This window comes from Oncorhynchus mykiss, chromosome 15, assembly GCF_013265735.2.
Source record: "Oncorhynchus mykiss isolate Arlee chromosome 15, USDA_OmykA_1.1, whole genome shotgun sequence".
In the NCBI taxonomy this organism is placed as follows: Eukaryota; Metazoa; Chordata; class Actinopteri; order Salmoniformes; family Salmonidae; genus Oncorhynchus; species Oncorhynchus mykiss.
Genome location: NC_048579.1, coordinates 44,715,361 through 44,729,298, shown reverse-complemented (window position 1 = coordinate 44,729,298; position 13,938 = coordinate 44,715,361). Strand labels below are relative to the sequence as shown.

The 13,938-nt window shown below is 42.7% G+C and overlaps 1 protein-coding gene across 1 annotated transcript; it reads right to left on the bottom strand.

Annotated features, from left to right (window-relative positions):
* Window positions 1–7,554: 7,554 nt before the first annotated feature.
* On the bottom strand, window positions 7,555–9,999 carry cldn2 (claudin 2). The gene has a single exon (XM_021563311.2). The coding sequence runs from the start codon at window positions 9,314–9,316 to the stop codon at window positions 8,480–8,482; it is 837 nt and encodes a 278-aa protein (XP_021418986.2). The 5' UTR covers window positions 9,317–9,999; the 3' UTR covers window positions 7,555–8,479.
* Between the last annotated feature and the right edge of the window lie 3,939 nt (window positions 10,000–13,938).

Here is a 13,938-nt window from a genome sequence, read left to right as displayed (position 1 = left end):
TACTTGTGTCATGCACAAAGTAGATGTCCTAACCGACTTGCCAAAACTATAGTTTATTAACAATAAATGTGTGGAGTGATTGAAAAACAACTTTAATGACTCCAACCTAAGTGTATGTAAACGTCTGACTTCAACTGTGTGTGTGTATATAGATATATAGTAGCTCGCTAGAAATTGTGACACAATGTGTGTCAAATATTTCAAAGAAGAGGAAAGTAGACCGTGAATGTAGGGTGTTCCAGCAAGAGTGGACATCGACATATTTCTTTATTGAAGTATCAGGGAAACTTCCGACGTCAACTGTGTGTGCTGTACATATAGGTAGGGGTAAAGTGACTAGGCAACAGGATAGATAAACCGTAGCAGCAACGTATGTGGTGAGGGTGAAAGTGTTTGTTGCGTCAGTATGCATGGGTGTGCATGTTGTGTGTGTGAGCGTATGTAGTTTGGGTGTCAGTGGAAGTCTGTGTGAGTAGAGTCCAGTGAGTGTGTGTATAGTCAATGCATGAGAGTTGGTGCAAAAAAGGGTAAATGCAGGTAGTCCAGGTAACCATTTGATTAGCTATTTAGCAGTCTTATTTAGAAGTCTTATGGCTTGGTGGTAGAAGCAGGTCTGGGTCCTGTAGGTTCCAGACTTGGTGCATTGGTACCACTTGCTATGCGGTAGCAGAGAGGACAGTTTTTTGGGCCTTCCTCGGACACTGCCTGTTATAGAGGTCCTGGAAGGCAGGGAGCTCGGCCCCAGTTATGTACTGGGCAGTACGCACTACCCTCTGTAGCGCCTTGCGGTCAGATGTCAAGCAGTTGCCTCTCGATAAAGCAGCTGTATAACTTTATGAGGATCTGAGGGCCCATGACAATTTTTTTCTGAGGGGAAGAGGTGTTGTTGTACCCTCTTCACAACTGTTGGTGTGTTTGGACCATGATATATCCTAAGTGTTGTGGAACGAGGAACTTGAAGCTCTAGACCCGGCTCCACTACAGCCCCGTCAATGTGAATGGGGACGTGCTCGGACCTTCGTTACCTGTAGTCCACAATCAGCTCCTTTGTCTTACTGACGTTGACGGAGAGGTTGTTGTCCTGGTAAACTTAATAATGGTGTTGGAGTTGTGCGCGGCCACGCAGTCGTGGGTGAACAGGGAATACAGGAGGGGACTAAGCACGCACCCATGAGGGGCACCCATGTTGAGGGTCAGCGTGGCGAATGTATTGTTACCTACCCTTATCACCCGAGGAAGGCCCGTCAGGAAGTCCAGGATCCAGTTGCAGAGGGAGGTGTTCAGTCCCAGGGACCTTAGCTTAGTGATGAATTTAGAGGGGCACTATGGTGTTGAACACTGAGCTGTAGTCAATGAACAGCATTCTCACGTAGGTGTTCCTTTTGTCCAGGTCTGAAAGGGCAATGTAGAGGTCCAGATTGTCTGGGATGATGGTGTTGATGTGAGCCATGACCAGCCTTTCAAAGCATTTCATGGCTACAGATGTGAGTGCAATGTGACAATAGTCATTTAGACCGGTTACCTTGGCGTTCTTGGGCAAAGTAACTATGATGGTCTGCTTAAAACATATAGTTATTGCAAACTGAGTTAGGGACAGGTTGAAAATGTCAGTGAAGACACTTGCCAGCTGGTCAGCGAATGCTCTGAATACACGTCCTGGTAATCCATCTGGCCCTGCGGCCTTGTGAATGTTAACCCGTTTAACTTCTAGTGATCCCTTCCCGCTCAGATCCCGGTAACGGGACTGATTTGACAACATCCAGTGAAATTGCAGCGCTTCAAATTCAAAAACAGAAATACTCATAATAAAAATTCACAAAAAAATACATGTATAATACATCAAAATAAATAAATAAATAGCTTCACTTCTTGTTAATCCAGCCACGGTGTCAGAGTTCAAAAAGGCTTCACGGCGAAAGCAAACCATGGGATTATTTGAAGACAGCACCCCATCAAACAAACACAGACAATCATATTTCATCAAACTTGGTCCAAACATTTCAAACAGCGTTCCTAATCCAAATTTAAGACGGGATAAACTGTGTTCAATACCGGACAAAAACAAAGTGAATCACATTCCAGGTCGTGCGCACTAAAAGACTAGAGTCCACCTGGAGTGACACATGGAAAGAACAGGACGACTTCTTCATTTCTCAAAAGAAAAACATCAACTAATTTCTTAAGACTGTTGACATCTAGTGGAAGCCATAGGAACTGTAACCAGATTCCTATTAAAAAGGGCTTACGATAGAAAACTAATGGAAAACAGATTGACCTAAAAAACAAAAATCCCTGGATGGATTGTACTTGGGGTTTCGCCTGCCAAAACAGTTATGTTATACTCACAGACATTATTCAAACAGTTGTAGAAACTTCAGAGTGTTTTCTATCCAAATCTACTAATAATATGCATATCCTAGCTTCTGGGCCTGACTAGCAGGCAGTTTACTTTGGGCACACTTTTCATCCAGATGTGAAAATACTGCCCCCTATCCCTAAGAAGTTTTAAAGGTCTTACTCATGTTGGCTACGGAGAGCATGATCATACAGTCGTCCTGGACAGCTGGTGCTCTCACGCATGGTTCAGAGTTGCTCTAAGCGAGCGTAGAAGACATTTAGCTTGTCAGGTACGCCCATGTCACTGTGGAGCTCATGGCTGGGTTTACCTTTGTAATCCGTGATAGTTTGCAAGCCCTGCCACATCCGCTGAGTGTAACAGCCGGTGTAGTAGGATTTGATCTTTGCCTGTTTGATGATTCGTAAGACGGCATAGCAGGATTGAGAGGCCGGATCAAGGACTCAAGCGATTGGCAGCTCCAAAGAGGATCAACGTGAGTCAGCAAATCAGTAGCCTGTCTGGTGCGGCGAAGGCAGGGTCTGGTAATGGTCCAGAGATAGGTAGAGGATTTGTATTTATTATAGATCCCCATTACTCTTCCTGAGGTCCAGCAACATTTTAAGGCAGTTATACAATTTTAAAAACATTACAATACATTCACAGATTTCACAACACGCTGTGTGCCCTCAGGCCCATACTCCATCACTGTCACATATCTACAACACAAAATCCATGTGTACGTCTGTATAGTGCGTATGTTAGCTTGTGTGTGTATGCATGTGTCTGTCCCTATGTTTGTGTTGCTTCACCGTTCTCACTCTTCCATAAGGTGTATTCTTATTTGTTTTAAATCAAATTTTACTGCTTGCATCAGTTACCTGATGTGGAATAGAGTTCCATGTAGTCATGGCTTTATGTAGTACTGTGCGCCTCATATAGTCTGACCTTTTGTGGCATGTCTTGTGGGGTGCCCCAGTAGTTCACACAGACAGCTTGTGCATTCAACATGTCAATACCTCTCATAAATACAAGTAGTGGTGAAGTCAATCTCTCCTCCACTTTGAGCCAGGAGAGATAGACATGCATATTATTGATGTTAGCTCTCTGTGTACATCCAAGGCCAGCGTGCTGTCCTGTTCTTAGCCAATTGCAATTTTCCTGAGTCCCTTTTTGTGGCACCTGACCACACCACTAAACAGTAGTCCAGGTGCGACAAAACTAGGGCCTGTAGGACCTGCCTTGTTGATAGTGCTGTTAAGAAGGTAGAGCAGCACTTTATTATGGACAGACTTCTCCCCATCCTAGCTACTGTTGTATCAATATGTTTTGACCATGAAAGTTTACAATCCAGGGTTACTCCATGCATGCTTATTAGTAACTGAGATAAGTAATTTCATAAATGTGGATTGTCTGTTTGCTTCTCATTGCACTCCACAGACCAACAAATATTCTTTACATTAACAACATATGAATCACTACAATACTTATTGTATGACCTCTTATACACTATATTAGGCCCAGCCTTTGGAACTTTGGTTTTCCTACATATGGCTACTATATTGTGATCACTACATCCGATGGATCTGGATACTGCTTTAAAGCGCATTTCTGCAGCATTAGTAAAGATGTGATCAATACATGTTGATGATCTCATTCCTGTGCTGTTTGCAACTACCCTGGAAGGTGGACTGATAACCTGAACCAGGTTGCAGGCACTGGTTACAGTTTGATTTTTTTTCTTGAGTGGGCAGCCTGATGAAAGCCAGTCAATATTTAAATCACCCAGAAAATATACCTCTCTGCTGATATCACATACATTATCAAGCATTTCACACACGTTATCCAGATACTGACTTACCACTTGGTGGTCTATAGCAGCTTCCTACCAGAATGGGCTTTAGGTGAGGCAGATTAACCTGTAGCCATATTACTTCAACATTATTTAACATTATCCAGATATTGAATGTTACCACTTGGTGGTCTATAGCAGCTTCTCACCAGAATGGGCTTTAGGTGAGGCAGATGAACCTGTAGCCATATTATTTCAACATTATTTAACATTATCCAGATACTGACTGTTATCGCTTGGTGGTCTATAGCAGCTTCCCACCAGAATGGGCTTTAGGTGAGGCAGATGAACCTGTAGCCATATTACTTCAACAGTATTTAACATGAGATCCTCTCTAATCTTTACAGGAATGTGGTTCTGAATATAAACAGCAACACCTCCACCATTGGCATTTCTGTCTTATCTATAAATGTTATAACCTTGTATTGCTACCACTGTATCATCAAAGGTAGTATCTAAGTGAGTTTCAGAGATAGACAGAATATGAATGTCATCTGTTACTAGCAAATTATTAATTTGATGAACCTTGTTTCTTAAGATACATATGTTAACGTGGGCTACTTTTATTCTGGGATGCTTGATTGTTTTCATTGCTTTACTGGGAAGCTTAGCAGAAGTAGATATTCTCATGTTATTTATGTTAGTGCAGGGTGAGCTGCACACAGTGGACTTCCTACTAGGGCACACCGCCTCAATGTTAACAGTATAGTAAGGCACATGATTACTGAATACAATATTTTTTCATTTAACCTTTATTTAACTAGGCAAGTCAGTTAAGAACAAATTCTTATTTACAATGACGGCCTACCCCAGTCAAACACGGATGACGCTGGGCCAATTGTGCGCCACCCTATTGGACTCCCATTCATGGCCGGATGTGATACAGCCTGGATCCTACAATGGCTGTAGGATCAGCAGAGGCATTCAGGGCAGTTAGAGGGACATAAATTAGGTTACTTACATTGTGTTGATCAACGCCCCTGGGATAATGTACGTTTGCTGAAGCATTTTGACAACTCAGCATCACACTGGTAGAGATTAAATGAGCTGGGCTTGGGTCATTGATAAGTCATTGTCTCAACAAAGCCTTATAATGCTGTGTAAGGATCCAGGAACCCTTATTAATTTTACATGTCTGATATATCAGCCTGGTCTCATAGACTAGACATAACATAGTAAATGTAAACCCAGGACACTCAAATGAGTGTGATGTGTTACGTTTGGTGTGGTAACATAAGACAGATGGTTACTCAAAGCAAAAACGAAAGGAGGGTGGTTGGTCAGGGTGGGCGTATACCATGAACGACTAGCAACCCAAAGGTTGCGAGTTTGAATCTCATCGCGGACAGTTTTAGCATATTAGCTAATTAGCCATTTTTCAACTACTTACAAATGTTTAGCTACTTTGCAACTACTTAGCATGTTAGCTTACCCTTCCCCTAACCTTAACCCTTTAACCTAACTCATAAATGTAACACTAACCCAGCTAACATTAGTCATGTAATGTCATATCTTATAGTGGTATAACCATAGAATTAGGAATTAGAATGCTTATTTAATAGTAATAATAATGTACTAAATAGTCATTTAATATGATCTCTATGGGGTATAAAATATTGAAACGTCCCAAAGAGCACTGGAGATAGAATGGGTACTGGTTGCTAGGGAAATCTCTGGTGATTTGAGTTTGGCCCTGAGCGGCGACTGAGCATCAACCGAAAAGGGAGGAGGAGGAGGAGAAAAAGAGGATGTAGTGATCTCTGACCCCAGTACAATAGACTCTACAGCCTCAACAAGGGCTGAGTCGTCAATAAGAGACAGACAACTGATGTTGTCAAAGGAGGAGAGGGTTTGGTACTCCGCAGCTCAATGACTGAGGTTTGACATTTCTGGTCATTTTGCAATTTGTTGTGTGAAGATCAATCAAAACAAATGTGGATTTATTTGTATTTTTGTCCTGGATGTTTGTGGTTTTTATGTGTGATCACTTTGGCTGTGTTTGAAATGTGAGTTATATAAACCCAACATGAGTTCTCTTTCACTATTGGTCAGGTTTCATTCTGAGTGGGTGTCAATCCTCTGGTGAGTCACTAGACGTCCCTGTACCTCACTGCTCATTGTGAGTGGGTGTCCATCCTCTGGTGAGTCACTAGACGTCCCTGTACCTCACTACTCATTGTGAGTGGGTGTCATTCCTCTGGTGAGTCACTAGACGTCCCTGTACCTCACTGCTCATTCTGAGTGGGTGTCATTCCTCTGGTGAGTCACTAGACGTCCCTGTACCTCACTGCTCATTGTGAGTGGGTGTCATTCCTCTGGTGAGTCACTAGACGTCCCTGTACCTCACTGCTCATTGTGAGTGGGTGTCATTCCTCTGGTGAGTCACTAGATGTCCCTGTACCTCACTGCTCATTGTGAGTGGTTTTGCCTTGCACTCACTTTCCTGTTCGCCATAATCTGCCTTTGGAACCTGTTTTGGAACTGTAGAGGGCAGAGTAGCCACTTGAGAGAGTTGTAGAGGAGATCTTTCCATGATATTCTCCTCTCCTTTTTCCACAGAGCAAGGAACCTTTTTCTTCTCATGTTGCAATGATAATGGTCAGATAAGGTACATATATGACTAGTAGTAGGCCATTTTTAAAACTCATTGAAAAGATACGATTTAAGTGATACATACTGTATGTATGGGGAGAATGTGTGTTAGGTTTGTTTTTCCCCCAGCAGAAGTGTGTGTTAAGCCGTGCACAATACTGCTCAATCAAGGTTAAAGTCCAGGGGTGTCAGTTTACAGCAGTCTTTTTAGAGGTCGTTTTAGGGGTCATTAAACACCACATACAGTTGCGTTGCTTTCCCACCAATACAAGGAAACAGCGGTCTTGTCTGTCTACTTGTGGACAACAGCCAAAGTGACCTGTTTTCAAATCATCTGTCAGATCACCTCAACCTCCCCAAGTACCTCACTCCTGTCACCAACACCGAAACTAACTACCTATCGATTAGAGGGGAGTTTGTCTTTGTTGCTTGTTTTGGGTTTATTTGTGCCCATCATTCCTTCTTGTTTGTCTTTCATCATCGTTCATGGCTCATCTGTTTTGGAATGGGATGGGACATAAGGGTCCCTCTACAACAGAGATGCAGTAGATAACATTCAGGTTAATAAGCGGTCCTTGGGCTTCATCTGTAATAAACTGAAAATGACTGACGGTTCTAATGAAGATCAAAATACATTTTATTTCGTTAAATCACTTGCATTTTTCTTTACTATTTTGACGGCAAATATCTTTGGAAAATAGAAGTTCTGTTTAGAAAGTGTTGCAATTATTTGTAAACAGGTCTTAATATGAAAAAAACAATCAGTAGTGTTAAATCACATGAAACATTATGCAAAACAGAAGAAAGCCTTTCAACTTTCACATTAATGATTATCAATCAAAAGAAACATGTAGAGATTAGCTAACATAGTAATTGATAATGAACATTTGTCAATGATTATAATTCACAAGAGTCTAGGGGGGGTTGAGGGGGGGGGGGTTCTACTAAGCTAACATATGGAATTGTTTTAAGATGGTCATACCATGGATCATTTAGTTATTTGATTTTGAATTCTAGAACCCATTTAGGTATAAAAACATATTTATTTTATATATTTTTTTATGAAACATTGAATTTGGCTTTACTGCTATTAGCCCATAGAAATGCATTGAATAACAGATTCATACATGGAAAAACAGAAAAAAATATCAAAAGGACATTTGTTTTGAAGTGTCTGTCCTGCATCTGAGAGATATAAGACAGATCAGGAAATGATTATACATGCGTATTTTCTTTTGCAATATTTAACACGTTTTCTGGGGCACTAAACCACCGTTACATACTTCTATTAATTTTTTCAACTGGTACCGGGCTACCTTCAGACGAGGCTTGTGGGGGTCGTAGAGCAAAAAAATAGAGATGGAGCGAACGCCTCAGAGTAATCATATCAAGACATGTTCCTGCAATAAATCCATTTTCAATAGTAAATCTATCAAAGGGTGTATAAAACATACTCGTTCAGTCACTACAGTACTGTATGCGTGGTCAAGCACTACAAGTCTCTCTGATTTCCATTGCGAGGAGCCAAAAGTCTTCCTATACGGTAGTGTGGCACTAAAAGTCCCCTGATCAGTTAATTGTAAAAGATAACACAGTCAGTTACCTTAGCAAGTTGTTGGGGTGGTCATGCTCTGCACCACATACTGTATAGAAGAGACAGCGTGATGTGTGTGTGAATGTTAACATTGGCCTGAACACGATCAGACGTACCCAGTGACATCGTAGCCCACCGCAGGGTTGCGGCGTGGGTCTTTCTTGGCCCCCTGGGCGGGGGTGCTGGACTGGGTAGTAGTGCTGGTGTGACTCCTTGCCAGGGTCGCTGCCTTGGTGGCAGCGTTCACCCCCATCTGTAGCGTTGGGTTCCTATAGGTCTGTGAGCTGGTCCTGGCCCTCCCAGTGCCTACCCCCATGCCCGGGGCTGGGTAGGGGTACCCTCCGCCGTGCCTCCTCCCTCCACGGCGCCCCCCATCCGCCTTCTCACAGCAGGAGACACACAGCAGCCCCCCGCCCAGCATGGAGAGCAGGGCGGCGGCCAGCCCCACGTACAGACAGTCCCCCAGCTCGTACTTCAAGCTGCTGGGCAGGTTGGCTTGGTAGAAGGTCTGGACAACCTCGTGGGTGGTCCACGACACCGGGATCAGAGCCAGGAACCCCGCGGTGAGGAAGAGGCCTCCCCCAGTACCGGCCACTCGGCCTCTAGCCGAGGAGCCCTCCATGCAAATGGTACACTGCATGCCCACGGTGGAGATGACGACGGCCAGGACGGAAAAGACCACGGAGACCACCATCAGGGCCCGGGAGGCCTGGAGGTCTGAGGGTAAGGCCAGCATGGAGTTGTAGGTCTCACACTGGAAGGCTCCGGTGCTCTGGTAGACACACTCCATCCAGAGGCCCTTCATATTGTCCACGGCAGTGACGATGTTGGACCCGATGTGGGCAGATGTCCGCCAGTAGGGAAGCACTGTGGACACCAGGGTACCCAGCATGCCTAGCAGACCCATGAAGAAGCCCATCAGTTCTAGAGCAGCTGACGCCATGGTGGACTGATGATGATAATGATATACCCTCTTGCTGCTATTTCAGTTAACTCCCGCTCTCTGTATTTTTAACTCATACACTCTCACTGGTCCTCTTTCCCCACACTAACACAACACTCTCTTCTACTACAAACACGATTGCTATTACGGTACTGTTGCCCGTTACAATCCTCTAAGCTCGCGGCTCTCTCTTTGACTGTAACTTGCCATAGAACCAGTTCCAATCCTGTGATAACTGCTTACTCACACCCAGCCTCTCTCTCTCTCTCTCTCTCTCTCTCTCTCTCTCTCTCTGACACACTGGTTAGCAAAGACTGACCTGCCGACTGACTGGTAACTTGATTGAATCCATGTTCCTCACCATAACACTCGGTAGCCACTTTTCAAACACTCCAGATGGATTGTTACTCTAGCTTGCTACGACTGTGATAATAATTCTGGCCACTTTGTCAGGAAAGGACAACACAACACCTGACGAATGATGTTCTCTCTCTCTCAATGATGTTCTCTCTCAATTCTTGTTAGACTCTACAGTCTCAATCTTGACTTTTGTCTTTTTTCCCCTCTCTCTTTCCTCCACTCTCTACTGCTCAGTATATTGCGCTTCTCTCTTTGTGTTTGTGAACCCACCATCACACTAACCTATCAGGTCCTTCACCTCTCCATGTACACAGACACTGGCATCCCCATTGGCACAGTGGGTTAAACATTCATTCAGCCATCAGTCATCTCTTTCCCAAAACAGACCTTTGGTACACGGTTCAGGCTACACCAAGGCCAGCTGATGGACAGGCCAGGCTAAAGAGAGCAGCATCTCTCCTGTATCTTCGCCAAACACTTCTATGGAACTGAGGGTAAATGAGGGAAATACATATTAAGGAAGGGAGATCAAATTTAGCAATACTGAAAACTAAAACAAATCCCATAGCTGTACTGTTACATTATTGATTGAAACAACATCACACACAGACACACATACCGTCACAAAACCCCAGCGTCTGGCTGAGAGATGGTAATGTTATTCCTCAATGGAGACAGACAAGTGTGTGTTCATACTAGGCCTAAGTGTATATGAAACCTGACGCTCTGCTCCTAATCTGTATTCATCTGTGCTCACATGTCACCAACAGCATAATGGGATTAGCATGTAATCCAGCCACTCTTTCAGTGGAGGGAGGGAGAGGTACAAGGTCCAAATGCACCAGAAACAATACATGATTATTAAGAGCAGTCTATATGGGCATACTGTACCAACCATATAATTAGAATGAATGGGCCTTCTGGCCATTCTACTGCCAATGTTTGTATATGGAGGTTGCATGGATGTCTGCTCGATTTTATACATCTGTCAGCATCGGGTGTGGCTGAAATAGCCGAATCCACTCATTTGAAGGGGTGTCCACATACTTTTGTATATACAGTGCCTTGCGAAAGTATTCGGCCCCCTTGAACTTTGCGACCTTTTGCCACATTTCAGGCTTCAAACATAAAGATATAAAACTGTATTTTTTTGTGAAGAATCAACAACTTGTGGGACACAATCTTGAGGTGGAACGACATTTATTGGATATTTCAAACTTTTTTAACAAATCAAAAACTGAAAAATTGGGCGTGCAAAATTATTCAGCCCCCTTAAGTTAATACTTTGTAGCGCCACCTTTTGCTGCGATTACAGCTGTAAGTCGCTTGGGGTATGTCTCTATCAGTTTTGCACATCAAGAGACTGACATTTTTTCCCATTCCTCCTTGCAAAACAGCTCGAGCTCAGTGAGGCTGAATGGAGAGCATTTGTGAACAGCAGTTTTCAGTTCTTTCCACAGATTCTCGATTGGATTCAGGTCTGGACTTTGACTTGGCCATTCTAACACCTGGATATGTTTATTTTTGAACCATTCCATTGTAGATTTTGCTTTATGTTTTGGATCATTGTCTTGTTGGAAGACAAATCTCCGTCCCAGTCTCAGGTCTTTTGCAGACTCCATCAGGTTTTCTTCCAGAATGGTCCTGTATTTGGCTCCATCCATCTTCCCATCAATTTTAACCATCTTCCCTGTCCCTGCTGAAGAAAAGCAGGCCCAAACCATGATGCTGCCACCACCATGTTTGACAGTGGGGATGGTGTGTTCAGCTGTGTTGCTTTTACGCCAAACATAACGTTTTGCATTGTTGCCAAAAAGTTTAATTTTGGTTTCATCTGACCAGAGCACCTTCTTCCACATGTTTGGTGTCTCCCAGGTGGCTTGTGGCAAACTTTAAACAACACTTTTTATGGATATCTTTAAGAAATGGCTTTCTTCTTGCCACTCTTCCATAAAGGCCAGATTTGTGCAATATACGACTGATTGTTGTCCTATGGACAGAGTCTCCCACCTCAGCTGTAGATGTCTGCAGTTCATCCAGAGTGATCATGGGCCTCTTGGCTGCATCTCTGATCAGTCTTCTCCTTGTATGAGCTGAAAGTTTAGAGGGACGGCCAGGTCTTGGTAGATTTGCAGTGGTCTGATACTCCTTCCATTTCAATATTATCGCTTGCACAGTGCTCCTTGGGATGTTTAAAGCTTGGGAAATCTTTTTGTATTCAAATCCGGCTTTAAACTTCTTCACAACAGTATCTCGGACCTGCCTGGTGTGTTCCTTGTTCTTCATGATGCTCTCTGCGCTTTTAACGGAACTCTGAGACTATCACAGTGCAGGTGCATTTATACGGAGACTTGATTACACACAGGTGGATTGTATTTATCATCATTAGTCATTTAGGTCAACATTGGATCATTCAGAGATCCTCACTGAACTTCTGGAGAGAGTTTGCTGCACTGAAAGTAAAGGGGCTGAATAATTTTGCACGCCCAATTTTTCAGTTTTTGATTTGTTAAAAAAGTTTGAAATATCCAATAAATGTCGTTCCACTTCATGATTGTGTCCCACTTGTTGTTGATTCTTCACAAAAAAATACAGTTTTATATCTTTATGTTTGAAGCCTGAAATGTGGCAAAATGTCGCAAAGATCAAGGGGGACGAATACTTTCGCAAGGCACTGTATAGTGCATGTAATACAGAGTGTGATTTTAACACTAGGCCAGTGTTAAAGGATTTACACTAGGTCTACCATTCAAAAGTCTGCAGACAGTCATTTCAAAGCAAAGCATTTACTATGCAACATTACAATAAGCAGGGTAGAAAAGGATTATAGCACATGCTATCCATTCAACCATTCCAAAGCAGCTGTACTATTCAATAAATGTTTAACTGTGAAAGGTTTTGTCTCAATGTTTTTTACATCCAAGAGAAGTGACCCAATCAAAACTCATCCCCTAAACCCTGTCCTATGCACTTGTGGAGATCTGAGAGGAATTGACAGGTGCGTCAACTGGTATAGCTTGACCTTGCCCCACTAGGTGGAATTTACACCATATTGTGTATACCAATCAAATTCTCTCAGATCTCCACAAGTGCTTTGGGTTTAGGGGACGATTTTGAAATGCCTCAGTGAGGCTTCATTACAGCCGGCTGCCTTGAGTGGAATTGAAGGTAAAAAAAAAAATAACAAAAAATGTGTTGTAGTCTTCTACAGGTAAAATAAAGTGCTCTGGATATGATACAAAATATCCTGTAACAAACATAATGCATTTTGGACAACTAACATTTCTTTGGTATCACTTCATTTGAATAGTCTCCCAAGTAGATGGTTTGTAGATGTTCAATAACTGTCAACATTTCAACTAACCATCCATTAACCCTAACCCCAACCGTTATCCTAACTCTAAATTTAACGCTTACCCTAACCTTAACACATATCTAGGGTTGCAAAGGGTCGGAAACTTTCCGGTAAATTTCCGTAATTATTCCGGAAATTCTCCATGGGAAAATGCCTGGGAATTTGGGGGATTTTGCTTAAATTCATCAAAAAACTTTGTTTATAACAGTGAGCCTTTTTTTGTGGGATACGCATAAGTCTTGTAGCATATTTTGGTTAAACTATCCCCAATTCAATGGAATTGCAACCACCTGCATGCACAATGCATTCTTCCATCACATGTGCAGTGCATTCTAAAGATCTTGCACACTAATGAGATGCTATTGAGCCCACAATACTACACTGTCTGAGTCAAGGACTACATTTTTTAAATTATTTTTTTTTACCTTTATTTAACTAGGCAAGTCAGTTAAGAACAAATTCTTATTTTCAATGACGGCCTAGGAACAGCCTAGAACGACAGATTTGTAACTTGTCAGCTCGGGGGTTTGAACTTACAACCTTCCGGTTACTAGTCCAACGCTCTAGGCTACCCTGCCGCCCCATGCTTTCTGGTAAGTTTTGATTACAATACTGGGTGGGGTGAATATATTTTATATCTGTACATGGAATTGAATTTGTTATTTCTTTACACATTTTTTTCTAATCTTTACAGTTAAATGCCACATTTCACTGCAGCTAATGTAGAATGAAAAGCTGTGTACATCTGCAAATACTGTGCCAAATCATATGGAAGAATGCAACAAATATGCAGAATCATCTGGCCAAGTGGATAAAGTTCCCTCAGCGCTCACAACAAGCAACCTCTGACAAAAGTCCCTCTACTTCTATTCGAGGTGAAAATGATGAATCAGACACCTTATTGATA

Excerpts from the sequence above, each read along its gene's own strand:
- cldn2 (XM_021563311.2), bottom strand. The coding sequence starts at position 9,316 with ATGGCGTCAGCTGCTCTAGAACTGATGGGCTTCTTCATGGGTCTGCTA.